Source organism: Actinia tenebrosa, unplaced genomic scaffold, assembly GCF_029948245.1.
Source record: "Actinia tenebrosa isolate PJP-AT-01 unplaced genomic scaffold, QUT_ActTen_1.0 PGA_scaffold16__25_contigs__length_10494907, whole genome shotgun sequence".
NCBI classification, from domain to species: domain Eukaryota; kingdom Metazoa; phylum Cnidaria; class Anthozoa; order Actiniaria; family Actiniidae; genus Actinia; species Actinia tenebrosa.
The window spans coordinates 8,436,682-8,453,111 of record NW_028292576.1 but is presented as its reverse complement, the minus strand read 5'-3'; the positions used below and the strand labels follow the sequence as shown (position 1 = coordinate 8,453,111).

Below are 16,430 nucleotides of genomic sequence, written 5' to 3'. Positions count from 1 at the left end.
ACTTTTGGAGAGCAATTTCAATTTTTTTTTAAAACTTCGATTTAGTTCCGAATTGAAATTTAATGCTGATTCCAAATCTGGAAAGAAAAATAGGGTGTCCCGAGTTTGTTTTCGAGATAATCAGCATTTAATGGAAGCCTACGCGCGAGCTTTTGGAGCAAAAATTGCGCCAGCCGGAAGTGATTAGAAAAAATTAAGATTCATAAGATAATAGTTAATTGCAGTCTCTATGATTGCACGAATGAAGGCTAGTCAATCATTCTACAATAATATGTGGATATTTTCGACAAAAAGACAAAGAGATACATTGATTTGTCATATTTTGTAGTTTTGGTGCTCTTAAAAATCTCATAAAGTCGAAAAAAATTCCCTACAAAAATCTATTTTTTCATGTGTTAGAATATTTTACTTTTTCTAAAATGTTGATATAACCTAGATTTTTATGAGTTTATTCAAATAAGCCATTAAAAAATAGAGAGTCCCGTGCAAAATTTGTGGGTTTTGCCATGTTGAAGCTCAAAATGTGTATGTAGATTTTTCAGCGGTTCTTTTTTTTGAGCGCGCGCATCGTGGGTTCAAATCGAACGTTCAAAAGAGCAAGTCCTTAAAGCGGCCATCTTGCCAATTGAAACCGAAATTATGTTTCCAAATATGGTATCGAAACTAGTAATTTGCATATCTGAATATTTCAGAGCATGGTTACTCGTTCAACGTTTCAACTCTCTTATGAGTTTAGCCTGCGTGGCGACTTTGAGGGGGAGGGGATTGGGGAGGATGGGGAGTTCTGATATCAGTTAACTCTTAACTGTTCTAAAATTAAGCCAGTTTTAACGCTTTTTCCTCTACTCTTATTTCTAACCTTGTAGAAAGGGGAAGCGTTAATGAAACTGCCGCTGAAACTGGCTCAATCAAAAATCTAACGTGACACATGGCGAAAGAGGTACTATTTTTCAAAGGTCAGCTTATTCTCTTACCAGACCCTTCTCACCAAAAATTCGAAGGCTCTGGTAACACACAAACCGGAAGACCCAGATTCTAGGTCGTCAGATATGCGCATGCTCCACTTATTCTGACTTCCGGTATGAATTCAAATCGTTTTGTTTTGTTTTTTTCTTCAAACGAAAAAACAATCAAGCTTATTTATACATTGCCTATCATTGGAAAAAATTGCCCATACATTTGGAATATTTGCTCTTTTCGGTCTTTTTCCTCTCTTTCCAAAGCAAAAGGTTGTTTTTAAAAGTAAAGTTATATAGCACAAGTAAACTGCGTCACAAAACAACCTACGCGCGCACGTAAACAAGCACTACGAGGAACGCCTGTCATATCTTAGATTACGTGCGATAAAATCGAAGATAAACCAACACAATCAAAATTTTAACGTGCTCCCTTGCACGGCCCCGGTTATGTCATGCAACTCAAAAAGTACATCCTAATGATCCGTAAATCTTCTTTTCTTTCGCTAACTAGTAGTTAGCGTGTTTTCGAGACTACGAAACCTAAGAAACCATAAGAGGCGAATGTATAGGCCAACAGGTAGTATGAGCTTATAAAATCAGCAAAAATACGGTTCTAAATTTTAACAAATTCCTATTAATTATATACCAAAATGTTCAGGAAAGCCCGGGGTTTTCAAATCCACTTCTGTTTTTTTTTTGTTGACAGGTTCTGTTTTATATCAAGGAGAGACGATTTTCTAGCTCGACCCAAGGGAGCACATTAAAATTTTGTTTGTGTAAGGAAAGGTATTGTTCTTGGTTGATCTATCTAGCGCGCGCAATCCATCATGTGACAGGCGTTCCTCGTAGTGTTTTGGTTTCGGCCGATCCGAATGGCCTACGATCGTGTAAGGAAGGGAATGACGAGTGTAAGCAAGACATTCGTCGGTTTTCGGAAGTAAATTCACTAGCCCGACTAAAGCAAGGAACGTTTGCCATAAAGTGTAGCGCGCGCACGTAAACAAGCACTACAAGGAACGCCTGTCATATCTTAGATTACGTGCGATAAAATCGAAGATAAACCAACACAATCAAAATTTTAACGTGCTCCCTTGCTCGACCCCGGTTATGTCATGCAACTCAAAAAATACGGTGGTTTTTTTCAATAGAATTCAATCTAAATCCGTATAATACAGTTCGTGAATAGTTGAATTAACTGAATCCGCTTCTGTTTTTTTGCCTAGATAGTCATTATTTTGAGAAAAGATCCAAAAACCGTGTTTTTGAGACATCATTTGTATGGGCTCACATGAGGGGGCGTGAGCTTGAAATCGTAGCTGACCAAATGTTAACAGATTTTTTCTGATGGAACAGTTTACTTGTCTGTGATTAACATTCAGAAAAATAAATTGAATTTAGCGAGACAAGAGATGGTGTACGGTAAAATATTTAAATTTCAACCATTGACTGTAAAATCAGCAAACCAGACACAGATGATTATGCAAAAAATTTAAACCAATCAAATTAACGGTCGATTTGTGCATTGCCGGAGACTTCGATTTTGCGTTAGAAAGCTGAGAAGGCCGGCTTTAGGTACGAGAATGAGTTGCAGCTAAAATGTTATACCTTTATTTAACATTTTGACGATTTTGTTGAGGATTTTACGGAGCGCCATACATTTTTTAAACATTTAAATTATAATATGACACCATATAAACCTAGCTTGGGCTACTTGTGGTCAGAGGAGCTATTCTAGGGCCAAGTTTACATTAATGCGTTTTCGAAACGCTTAGCGCTTGGCCGAAAGTTTCGCGTCCACGTACCATAGCGTTTACATGGCGTCAAAACGACAAAAATGCAAATACAATCGCCAATAAAGCAATATCGTCAATTGAGCATGTGAAAAACAGGCTTGCCGGTGAGAATGACGTTAGCGTTTTCAAAAACCTTCGTTTTCACCTGTCCATATCACGAGAGGCCTTTGTTTTCAAATTTCAATATTCTGGATTAAAACCATCGAAACGTATGCGGACGGGAATACATTAATAGTGGACGGGACCTGGGTCACTCCGGTTTGGATTTGGCTCGGTTGCTCAGGGTTAGCCTCGATTTCCTGTAGAATCATTTGTGTTTTGAATATTCATGTGTTCCAGCGAATGTCCGTGGAATTTCAAAGTGTTTTTATAATAGTTTATTAAGTTGTAAAGTCTTAACTTTAACATTGGCATTGCGAATATTTAGAAGTCTGAGTAAACGAGTCTGCGCGCAATCAAGGAACACAGCGGTATTTGTCCAGAATTCAAAAACTGTTGTATAGTATATAAATAAAACCCATAGATCAATAGATTAGACGTGGGAATACTTGATAAGAAACAGCACTAGTTCAGGAAGCTATTTCTTTAAATAAAAGGGTCATAAAATTCGGAAAAAAATCCCTCTCGAATGCCTTTTTTCGTAGTTGAGGCGAAGATTGATCTACGATAATACTAACCAAATGGGAAAACAAAGCAAAAACACAGCCAAACCTTTTTTTACGTTATGTGGAAATATATTAATTTAATTAAGGAAAACTTCCCAAATTTTATTTTTACCTCTGGGGTTTCAGGTTCGATTCCTGGACTTGGCAACACATGCTGCTTCCCTGATTCGAAGGTTTTTCTCTGAGTTCTCCGGTTTTTCTCCTTCCGCGAATCCTCACGCACTAAATTCTTTCATCTGTGAGTCAACCATGCCCCGATTAGATCAGCTCATTAGGTGGGAGGTGGTTGTTTCAGGGTTTAATCTGTGAGTCAACCATGCCCCGATTAGATCAGCTCATTAGGTGGTTGTTTTCAGGGTTCAACCTGTGAGTTAATCATGCCCCGATTAGATCAACTCATTAGGTGTTTGTTTTCAGGGTTCAACCTGTGAGTTAATCATACCTCGATTAGATCAGGCTCAGAGGTTGTTTCAAGGTTAGATCTGTGAGTTAGCCATGCCCCGACTAGATCATCCCAGAGCGGTCCTTTCATGGTATCGATAAAAAAAAATGTAAAATTTGAAATAACAAAGTTATATTGAGATCGATGTTCAGTCTCAAGTATCGGAGCACCCAAGAAGAGGAGTGACCTGCTTGAAGTCATTCTTGTCATTATTGGCTGAGTAGCTTTCCAAGATGTTCGACTGCGGCGATGAGATTTCTTCTAGTCTTCCAGACTGATCTCTTGGTATGCGCTCCTTCTCGAGTGTTTGCTCTGTAGGTGATGATTTTTGTGGGTTCAATGTGCCTTGTGAATAAGAGATCGTCGCCCGCGAAAGCTTCTTCGTTGATCTCTTAACTGCCACGCAATGCCGTAAAATCCTGGCGTACTTATCCCTAAAGTAGTCATCTAACGCGCCATAAATGATAGGATTGGAACAGCTTGATACCCAGACCATCAAATAGCAGTATTTCAGGGTTATCTCAAAATATGGGAAGCTCAAACCGCTTCCAAAATCCATGGCAAGAAAAAGAATGTGCTGAGGGAGATAACTCGTGGCGAAGATGATGACAACGGCGATCAAAACTCGTAGACTTTTCCACCGTAACTTCTTGTCAGTATTGTTGAAAGAGTGCGACTTCTTAAGGGTACTCATCATTTTGATATAAGTAGGAAAAATAACCATCAAAGGAAAAAGATAGGTGCAGACGAATAAAAACATCGTGTACGATTGCCTGTATTTTTGGTGCGGCCATAATTCTCTACATTGGAATTTTTGACTTGCATTGTCGTGGAATTGGTAGGCGAATATTTCTGGCGAGGCCGAAACGAAGGCAAAAATCCAAGCCATTCCCAACATTGTTAGAACTTTTTTCTTAGGAATTTGAGCTTTGAGGGGTTGTACAATAGCCTGATATCGCTCGTAAGTCATCACAGTAAGCGTAAAAATAGATGCACTTACACTTGTTACCTGTAGCGTTGGAACGAGCTTACACATGAACGCACTGAACGGCCAGTTACCAGTTTCGTAGTAAACAACGGTGAAAGGAATGCAGAGCAAGGCCACAGCTAGGTCGGCAAAAGCAAGATTCATCAGAAAATATCCATAATAAAACCTTTGCATGCTTCTAAGTTTTCGATTGTTTATCACGACTGTGCAGACCAGGACATTTCCTCCAACGGTTAATACGAAAACTATGGCGTAGAGAACAAGACGAAAAATTCTTGAAGCGTAAGGCTCTGGCACTTGGCTGCTCAGCTGATCTTGGTAAGAATCGGTTGTAAAGTTCATTTTGAAGGCTCAAAACTACAACGCATCAAACCACAAGCATCAAACTTTTTTCTTGCGTCATTTGGTGCCAAAGACTATTCAATTTTTTGCTGTTAATGGCACCGAGGGAAAAAGCTTTTTCCGTTGCTGTCACTACTGCATTAGTTCATTTTAAAGTCTCCTAATCTTGAACATCCAACTTGCCTTCCTTTCTGGTTACGTCAATGGATCAGTACTAGGCATCTTATCGCTGTCAGTGACACTTAGTTTCTTAAGAAGCTGTGATAAAAGCATTAAGTGACCGGAAAAGTGCACTTGTAACGTTATCTGTCGATATAGTAGGCTTTCAAAGATTTCCTGATAATTTTAGATCTTAATATTGGTTCTGCATGTCAGATGATATGGGTATTGAATTTAGATCGATACATGGTTTAAGTATAGAAATGCCTTAGGTCTAGCTTATTTAATGGAGCCTAGTAAAAGTGTTAGACTTCTTAGCTACTTTTTAATTGACGCCTTTTTTCTGGGGAAAAAGGGAAAAAATACGAAAAACCGATTCAAGAAAGGACACTGCAGACAGACAAAAAAGAGAAACTAACGTACAAACACAAAAGACATCAACAACAACCACAACACAACAACAACAACAACAACAGCGACGACGACGACTACAACAACAACCACAACACAACAACAACAGCGACGACGACTACAACAACACAACAACAACAACAACAACGACAACAATGACAACAACAACGACAACAACAACAGCGAAGACGACGACAACAACAACAACAACAACAACTGAACAACAACAACAACACAACAACAACAACGGCAACAACAACGACGGAAAACAACAACGACAACAACAACGACGACATGCCGTACAACAAAATTAGCAGCACCATTATGTAGAATCCGGCTTTCCAATCGCTTTCCAACAGAATGAAATAGTGAACAGATTTATCAAAATAACTTGGCCTCCGTCATTTCAAACTTCAAATTCTTATAACCCATAGTTGTTGTGATAAAGGTTGTCCTATGAAAAAGACTAGAAAATACCACAAGAAATATCGCATGATGATTTCTTTGTTCGTCTTATTTAAACGATATGTAATCTGTTTCACAACTTTATAATGTGTAACAATGAACAAATAATGATCATTATGAACTTTACTTTGATTACTGTATCGAGCACAGAGCAAGCGTATTAGGTCAATCACGTGACATTGCTTTTGGTGTAAATGTTTATTTCGGTGGACAACGTTTAACGTTCATGACATTGACTGTATAAAGTATTTTGCTCAATTTAACCGATGCGGCAGTGGCTATAAAAAAGCTTAATTGGATGATGTATGGATTCTCCAGAGCATGTTAAGCATGTTCGCAAAGGAACTCAATGATCTTGACGCCAAAACATTCAAATCTTTATCAATTTAAAAATGATCATGAACCTCCTTCGAACAGAGCTGATCTGGGAACTGCTCCAAGGCTAGAGCCCTGTTTCTATCGATGTGAAGGGATAATGTTGTCAATATATGGTAATCTTTGCCGCTCGCTCTGATCATTCAATGCAAAACCGCATATATTCAAAGGATGTTCTTAAGCCGCATTAACCTTTTTCCATGCAGAATTGCTCCTAGCTTTAATTTCCAAGGTCATACTTTAAGTGCTTTTTGGGCCGTGACGTTATGAAAATCTTTTGTTTATGAATTTTTATATTAAACAGTTAGGTCTCGTTGCTATATAAGGACTGCAATGGCCGCTCGCCCTGCCCTAAGAGTGTGTGCTATAAACGAACCACAGTAGTCTGCTGGTTCCACTGGTTGAGTATTGAGAAAACTGCAGGGCAAACTGCTGAATTGGCTGACTTGGCATGAAAATCTCTCTCCCGTCAAGCTGTCCGTGAGGAGAAATTTAGGCAAAATTTAACAGTGTAATAAGGAACGGAGAGAGTGCGAAAGAAAAAAGAGGGAATGAAAAGATGAGAGAAAGAATAACAAAAGGAATAAGAGAAAGAGAGACTAGAAAGAGAGAGACGAGAGAAAGAGAGAGAGAGAGAGAGAAAAGGAAAAAGAAAATGGAATGGAATGGAAAGAAAAATTATTATTATTATTATTATTATTATTATTATTATTATTATTATTATTATTATTATTATTATTAAGAAAGGCGGATGGATGGAAGACAACACAATCTTTTGCGGATTTTTATTCAAATATCACACTGATCAATATGCGTCCACTTCCATTCGTGTCCTAATTATCTAACGACATCCATCGTGCCCATCATTCTTTAGATCTCATGGTTATAAATCTGTCAGCAGTACTTACGCGAATGAACTAGGCCTAGATCGAAGATAAACCAGTGCTAGTGTTTTTTTGATCTTTGAGATAAAGAGCATGCCTTTCGATCGCCTTATGCATGAGTGGGAAAACATCATATCAAGCTTTACTCTATATGTTAGTGTCGAAGTTGGAGTAGAGAAAGCTCACTCCAAATATTATAATATGGTATGATCAATTCCATATTTGGATTGTGCGGAAAGGCGGCAAACAAAAAGGCCGTCGTTTCATAACGAATTCGACATGAACATTTTTGAAGAAGAAAAGAAAAGAAAAGAAAAGAAAAGAAAAGAAAAGAAAAGAAAGAAAAGAAAAGGAAAGAAAAGGAAAAAAAAAAAAAAAAAAAGAACAAGTAAAAAAGAAAAACTTTGGAAAATCGAGGAAGGATACGGGGACAACAGACACAGGGAAATACGACACTTAATGTTTGATATGGCGTAAGGTACTATAAAACGTACGTATACGGTACGAAATACCGTGACATTAAAATGGCTTCTTATCGGCATTCAAGTGAATTATCCAATCACGACGTGTAGGTAAGCACGCGAATAGGGGAACTGATACAGTGCGGCTAGGAATTGACCGTCATCATTAGGTCGATTAAACTTTAAAGTGTTTGTTATGTTATTGTGTTATTAAGTGACGCTGTCTTTACAATGTTCAGTGGGTAATTCTGTATAGAATATTGACACTAAGATAGGGTCAACTCCTGAGTAACTAGTCTTCTCGATTGCGGATTCTGGACAGGCATTTTATTACGGATTCCAAAAGGGATTATGTGAGCTTGGGTCACTAGATAAAGAGATCAACAGGGATTGAATCAATTTTGTTTTATCGATATATGATACCAACTAGTATCTTGCGTGGATTACGATAGGCTATCGTCATAGTGCTGCTATAAAGCTATTTCAAAAAGGGTTGGTAAAGGGTTTGGCACATGGCGGCATGTTGCATACTAATCCCGAATTGCACTATGGGCAATGTTAATATATGTGATCAGCAAAATGACGTAATAATATGAAAGTTTCGGAGAGGAGAGGAGAGGAGAGGAGACGAGAGGAGGAGAGAGAAAAAACCAATACAACACGAATGTGAATGATTCTTTTTTTTTTTTTTTTTTGATTATTGGGGTGAAACGATTTAGCAAATTCGTGTCATAAAGATTTCTTTAACTTTGTACAATAGGTGCATAGAAATAGTTATGCCTTCAGAAGAGTGTGTTCTAAAATTACAAGTTAAAAGTGAAATAGTCGATGGTTTGCCATGAAAAAAGCACTGTATAAGTATTTCATCCCTCACCATTGAAAATATCTAGGCATTCAGAAAAGAAAGTTTCAAACATTGCAATGCCTGTTGGGAAGAAATGGTGGATTACTACTGAAATATATATCGGCTTTCCTGCATTCTGATTGGCTGTTTGAAAGGAGTGGGATAAAGAATAACATACAAAGTATGGCTGTCTTATGCGCAGCTAAGCGTGAGGAGGACGTGAGTAAGATCAAAATGCTACTGATTCCGAGGCCATCTCGTACGCAGAGCCCTTCAGCGCATTCCTGCTTTGTCGTCAGCGCCTGTACGCTGACCGGAAAGCCGGGAGACTCTGGGCTCGAGATTGATTCCGAGGTTGAGGAAAAAACTGGGTCGAGTTGACATTGGAGTGCACTGTGACTGTTTTAGGTGTGGAAATAGACGCCATCTTGGAAATATGTTCCCTAAAACAGTCCCACGATCAACTGCAATACCAACTCGACGCATTGTTTTTCCCTAAGCCTCCGAATGGCTTATGCAAAACTCTATTCCGCATCGCATTTAGTAATTTTCTGTCTTTTAAGTTTGGAACATAAATAGTCCTTTTCACCTTGCGCGTAATGTTTGTTTTTTTTTTCATTTCAGAGCACTTGTCATTCTTTTGAGAAGAAGATTCTTCGCTTGAGTTGTATCCATATTCATGTGTCTTCTCTAGCGCAACCATTAAATGATGAAGGAAAGATACTCTAACATTACGTCCAAGGTAAAGAGGTCTATGAATCATTGACCAGTACCAGGAAATGTATTATATGAATACCAAAACACTAATACATACTTCAAGTACATTATGTAGGTTTTAAAATGAATGAAGACGCCAAACTAATCTAGTCATAAATACTGATATAGTTAACGAAAAAAACCAATCACAATCGAAAAGAAAACAGAGAAAAAGAAAAAAATCTTTAAACTGTTTTAAAATAAATAAATAGAATGAAAAAATAAAGAAGAATAAAAAAGGGAAAAACGAAAGAAAAGGAAAAGGAAAACAAGAAATAATAAACTTGTTAGAAAGTTGAAATTCCACACCAGCTGTTCAGTTCTCTTATGTCGGGGACTGGTAGTCCAAAAATTCATTGTAAAACTCCTTAAAAGCTTTCCTACAAAGAAAAACAAAAATAATTGATTTTAATCTATGATCGTAGACCAACGTTCAATTCATTCAACTGACGTACGTAGATTGTGTGCGCAAAATATGAGTGCGTTTAACGTAAATTACGTGCACAAAGTTTAAGATCTTTTAGAATTATCATAATAATGACTACCAAAGGCAACATCCTCATCGTCACATAAACCCATGATCAAAGTACATCGTGTGCGCAAATTTGTCTGTATTCAAAGTGCGCATGCAAAGTTTAACTTATCTTGTAGAACGATAGCGCAAAAATATTATTAGACCCATTTAGCATCATCAACTTAGATCAACATATGTACGATGTATATCTGGCGCGCAAACTTATCTTTAAGGCTCAGTGCAGACTTGAGCGCATAAAACTATATGTGTTCATTAAAGATTGTAGATCAGCATAGACTGCACACATAATACTATCTGTGATCAATGAAGATCGTGCACGCAAACTTATCCCTGTAGACCAGGATAGACTGCGAACATGAAGTCAATGTTAGCGCCCACTTTTTGTACTACAGTTTCAAAATACGTGATCAGAATGATGGAACAAGTTTCTAGGATACTAGATAAATGTACTTTATATATTTACCCAATAGCATAAGCAACTGGCTCGGTGGAAAACTCAGACATGAAGACATGGCAAGCGAAACGACTTTCTTCAGGATGCTTGGTAATAAAAGCAAAGTACCTGAAGAAAAAATACATTATTATTTAGTCATTAATGCTTTAGTTTTCCATATAAGCAAGATGAGCAGTGCTATTCTCCGCTTTCCTTATTAATGCGTCTTGTTATTAATTATTGGAAAAGGATTTTGGTTCTAGGGAAAAGAATTGAACAGCAAAATGATAAAAAAAGGGGGGAGGGAGAAGAAAGAGGAAGTAGAAAAAAAAAAAAAAAAAAAAACTTACCATCGCGTCGCTGATCTAAGATACATCAATGAAGCAATAATTCACGATATATCAAGAATGATGAGCAGTGTGTTTATCCGCTTCCCTTAATATATCTTGATATTAATTATTCGAAAAGGATTTTGGTCGTAGAGAATGGAGAATAGCAAAATGAACAAAAACAACAACAACAACAACAATAACAACAAAACAAAACAAAAGAAAACAAAACAAAAAAAACAAAACAAAACAAAACAAAACAAAACAAAACAAAACAAAACAAAACAAAACAAAACAAGAGAGAAGAACAAAACAAAAACCATCTTGTCGCTGATATAAGATACCTTGAATTGTTTGGATGGCAGCCACAAAATGTCACATTTTTCAAGTTAAAGAAGTGGCAAGATTCTGGAAGGTCCTGATGTAAAGAGAGAGAAATAGTTGGTTAGTTAAGACGGTATTGGTAAAGAAGCATCTTTGACGTTGGTAGCTCTTTGAACGGGAAGTGTTATTTCAGGGGAACAAAAATGACGCCACAAAGAAAGAAAGCAAGAAAGAAAACAATGAACAAATGAAACTGAAAGAAATGAAAACAGAACAGTCGAAGGACAAACGAAAGAATGAAGAACCGACTGAAAAGATAACTAGATGAATAAATAAAATACATTAAGCTAAAGTCAATATGTAAACTCCACAGTAGGCCTTTTGCAACAAACAGTCACATGCTGATATATGACTTTGATAACGAATCAATTCAGCTCAAGGTCCCTTGGGGAAGGCTCTGCTGGATGGCAAACAAATTTTAAACTGCTTCGTATCTTGAAATCGAAAGTATCTTATAAGGGAAAAAAGTGTTTTTGAAAAGGATTTGGGATACGACATTGGTAATCCAGCAAAAAATCCAATACCCATCACATGTCAATCTATTGCAAAATGCCTATTGACCCCTTTCATGTGACGTCAAAACAGCTCGATCTGGGGGACAAAACAAAAGAATTTCAATCTCCTGAGAATTGGAACCTACTGTTCTGTCCCCGAGATAGAGCTGCATTCCAAAGTGCTGAAAGTGGTCTATAGAATGAATAAGTTTCCATTCACTGCGTTTGCGTTTGCGTTTCCGAGTTCACACGTAATTTTGCTTCCGCTAGCGTTTGCGTTGCTCGTGTGAACCAGGCTTTACTCTCCATCCAACCAAATACTTGAACATGAAAATGGCACGAATACGACTTGGACATGGTCACAGCAAGGTCACTGCACAGCCACAAAATAATCACATTACGCGAGCAAAAAAATAAAAAAAAAAAGCTAATGAAAATTCAAGAAACATCGCCATCGCGGCAAGGCACGCATTACTCACACTTTGATCTTTATCAAATAACTTGGTGATTTTATTCCTGCTTGGCTTCTTCCCGCTTAATGGCTGAAAACAGCATTGCAAAACGTTATCAGAATGCAAGCCATTTCTCTACTAACTAAAATTTATACCATTTATAAACACCTATTTCAAAAAACGTTGTCGTTCGGAGATCTGAAATCTGAGACCGAAAGGAATTGTGGGTTGTAAGCTGTAAATTGTTTTGTGGTTTTAAATAGTAGTTCGCAAAAAATTAATATATTGTTATACTAACTTTGAGCGGTGATCTGCGCTGGCAAACTATCTGGGTAAGTGTATATTGGATTTTTAACGAGAAAACACTCAGTTCCCCACAATTCCAATTAGTCTCAGATTTCTGATTTCAGATATCCGACCAACAATGTTTTTTTAAATAGGTGTATACGAATCAAAGGTGGTGTAGTTGTAGTTCATTTGCCTCTGCATGGCTAGCTCACTTTTGGGGTCTTGAGTTCGATTCCCCAGTGAACTTGGCATCGCATGTCACATGTGAGTAGAGTAACTGTTGGGTCTCTCCCTTGATTCAGGGGTACCCCCCCTCCACAAAACCTAATAAACCTTAGAAAAGAATAATTCTCAAGGGAATGTCATGTGATCTAAACTGGGTAATTTACATAAAAAGCTAAAAAGGTCTCTTCCAAATTGATTAAATACTGTATTGACTAAATGTGAAGGTTTGAACAATTTCAATACCTTTGATAGCTGCCCTTGATGCTCTGTTATTTTTATTCCTCTGATACTGATGTCAAGTGTGCAGTAGGGAGGACTTGACTCTGATGCCATCTGATGTTGCTTCACTATCTGAAGTCCATGTTACAAAATGCATTGTTAAAGTAATTAGTAATATTTGAAAGTGAAGGAAGGAAGGAAGGAAGGAAGGAAGGAAGGAAGCAAGCAAGCAAGCAAGCAAGCAAGCAAGCAAGCAAGCAAGCAAGCAAGCAAGCAAGCAAGCAAGCAAGCAAGCAAGCAAGCAAGCAAGCAAGCAAGCAAGCAAGCAAGCAAGCAAGCAAGCAAGCAAGCAAGCAAGCAAGCAAAGCAAGCAAGCAAGCAAGCAAGCAAGCAAGCAAGCAAGCAAGCAAGCAAGGAATGAATGAAAAAAAAAAGAAAGAAAAGAAAGAAAGAAAAAAGAAGGGAAGACAAACAAGCAAGAAAAAGAAAAAAAAAAAAAAAAAAAGAAAGAAAGAAAAAAAAAACATAAGCAAAAGAGGAATTAGAAAAAAACCTTTTCATACCTCTTTCATAGCAGAGCAAAGCACTTCATTTCCTTTAAAATCTGCCACTTCTACAGACCCAAGAAACCTATGTAAAAACAAAATATCTCTAATAAAATACAGTGTACTGTAAAGATAATATATTCATCCCCTTTACTACCCTGTAAAAATGTGGGAGAGCCTACGTAGCAAGCAGTTGATGTAATGTATTCATAAAAATACAATGAATCACACCCAATACAATAGAAAGAAAGACAATGGAATACAATAGATTTACTGAATACATATTACATCAACTGAGTGCTATGTAGGTTCTCCAGCTGTAAAAATATAGTGACCAGAAATCTTTTAACTACACAGGCCTCCCTTTTCTTTTTGAAAGAACAACCACAACAACATCTGTTGTTTTTGATTTTCAACCACAGACGTTAAGATATGCAGAGAGTATAATATCTGACCTAGAGTTTGGTTACTATAATGGTGTGAAACACTGCCTTTTTAATGAAATATTCCTTCCAATAATACAGCAAATGAAAATTCCAGATTACCAAGTTTGAACTCTGTTGAACATAAACTATTTAGTTCAAAAAAAAAAACAAAAAAAAACAAAAAAAAACAAACAAAAAAACAAAAAAAACAAAAAACAAAAACAAAACAAATCAACTAAATGAAATAAAACTTTTCATTTTAAAATGTAAGAAAAATATACTTTAGGGACACGGTTGACGCAGGTTTTGTTTTTTCTCTATCACTTATATGTGAGATATTAATAAAATGAAAAGTTAATTTCACTATATCATTTTTCAGTACCTCAAGTAAAACTGATTATTATCAGATGAATTCGAACTAACCAAACTTGATGAAGAATCTGAAAAATGAAAATTAAAAAAATTTATATTTATATGTGAATTACCTACACAACTCTAGTCTCCCTTGCATCCGTTTTTAGCGTTGCAGGACGACCGACACTAAAAACGGATGCGAGGGAGACTAACACAACTCCAGATGTGTGTGAAACATTTCCTTGCATTATACATTTTGGCTTCTGTCAGTCAAACTCACATTCCTAACATCTTACAACTGTATAGATAATCGCATTTAACTTTGATTTTGATATTATTTACATCATATTACTCTTCAGTTGCTATACATATAGATATTAATTAGGATAATATATTAAAATGGACAAAAAATTTTTTCAAAAAATATAATTAATTCATAAAACTTAATTGAACAATGTGGAAAAAAATATGAAAGAATTAAATGTGATATTTTAAACTAAATCTTCTTTTTGTTCTGCATGAAGATGGTGATAGATAATTACATTAAAAAATCTATGCATGGCAGACAAGATGTGGTCAAATTGTATATTAATTCTATTAACTATTCAATAAACTGGAAAAAGTAAATATTTACTAGCAATTCTAAAAATTGTTTCAAAAGCAGGTTACTTGAGTAGAAAAATTCCCATAAACTATCTTGCTTGTGTCATATTTGTTGTCACATGAGCTAGCTGTGAATAAATTTTATTCATACTCTAGGAGGTAAAATTCCCCTAATGACGTTGAACAACACAAACTTTTTAACTTAATGAGTGCATTTGGAAGGAGATACCACCAAGGAATATTGTTATTGAAACTTCCTTAAAATGAATAATTTTGGCCATAATATTTTTTAGTGTGTGTATAGATGACAAAAATAAGAGGAAAGATAATTAAGGAACTTTGAGGGAATTTTCTTCCGATATTTTCCATTCATCCTTTTAATTATTCATAAGGCACGTACATACCCCTTTTCTTGGCATATTGAAGAATATCAGAGACATATCTTGAAGGAAACATTCCAGTTTGACCGCTCCGTAGATTTGTCCCCTCGAACCAAGATTCATCATGGGACTTAAGAAGACATATAGCATCTCCTACTTCCAGGCTGATTTCATCCTCATGTCGCACGTTGAACTTATAAACCGCAATATGTGTCTGTCTCATTAAATTACTTATTTCGTCAGTCGAGCTGTGTGAGCTGTAAGAACCACTAGATGAAATCGACAAGTCAGAAATTCGATTTTGACTTGGGTCATCGAGTGGAGATGTGAGTCTAGCGTCCACTGTTCCAATCTGTGTTTTCCGCATTTGATACGGAGGATTTACCCCTTGCGGTAATGTAGGTTGGGAAGAAATTGGATACCCCGTCTGAAACGACGCCATATTATTTCTCGGAGATGGAGGGAGATAGTACTGTCTATAATTGCCGTTATAAGCTCCACTATCGTCCATTTGTGAATTATATTCTCTCCTCTGAATTCTTTTTGAACTGTTCACATACGAATTCGAAGAAGGTGAACGTTGATTCTCCATTGTTGAGTGGAAATTCCTCTGTTCGTTTAAATTTGTCGCTAAAGCGTTTATTCCTCTTGTGATTTCATTGATCTCGTAAGGATAAGTCCCTTTATTTTCGTACTCAGATGTCATATTATCCAGTTTAAAGTCCCTTTACCATCATCGATCCACAGCAGATGAATAAAGAAATTTTCCCGGCTTTGAAAACGCTTCTCTCAAGAATAGTGACCAAAAGAAACTCGTGCCAAATTCTGATCTCTTTTCGACGTTAAATTGAATTTAAAGATATCCTTCAACCAAGTGATATGACTTTAGGATGTCCCAATATATACTTTGAGGTTATATAAACTGCTTAAAGTACACGCTAATAAACGCCTTCAAATTGTAGTTTTGTAAACAAAACGCGCGAATAATGAATATAGGATAAATGAAGTCCACACAGAAGTCTGTCTTGCAGCTGTCTTGACTTTAGAAAGTTAAATACTGTCAAAAGATTCAACTATTGGCACTGGAACCCTCAATAAAGGTGAAGTACTTCAACTGTTGAAAGTATAGGTCAAATCTCGTTAATCTGAAGGGAAAAATCACGGTAAAAACTTCAAGTTGTTTTTGTCACTCACACTTTCGTTGTGCAAAGCCATTCAAT

The 16,430-nt window shown here is 36.7% G+C and overlaps 2 protein-coding genes across 2 annotated transcripts; both read right to left on the bottom strand.

The window, feature by feature from the left end:
• Window positions 1-3,114: 3,114 nt before the first annotated feature.
• On the bottom strand, window positions 3,115-5,406 carry LOC116299250 (galanin receptor type 1). Its single transcript, XM_031707880.2, has one exon. It carries the CDS (start codon window positions 5,187-5,189, stop codon window positions 4,014-4,016), a length of 1,176 nt encoding a protein of 391 aa, XP_031563740.1. The 5' UTR covers window positions 5,190-5,406; the 3' UTR covers window positions 3,115-4,013.
• A 3,984-nt stretch (window positions 5,407-9,390) lies between these two features.
• Window positions 9,391-16,425, bottom strand: LOC116299249 (C-Jun-amino-terminal kinase-interacting protein 1). The gene is made up of 8 exons (XM_031707879.2): window positions 15,235-16,425; window positions 14,256-14,313; window positions 13,467-13,533; window positions 12,928-13,035; window positions 12,199-12,261; window positions 11,186-11,259; window positions 10,543-10,641; window positions 9,391-9,924 (listed from the first exon to the last, which is right to left on the bottom strand). Exons 1-8 carry the CDS (start codon window positions 15,914-15,916, stop codon window positions 9,870-9,872), a joined length of 1,206 nt encoding a protein of 401 aa, XP_031563739.1. The 5' UTR covers window positions 15,917-16,425; the 3' UTR covers window positions 9,391-9,869.
• Window positions 16,426-16,430: the final 5 nt, after the last annotated feature.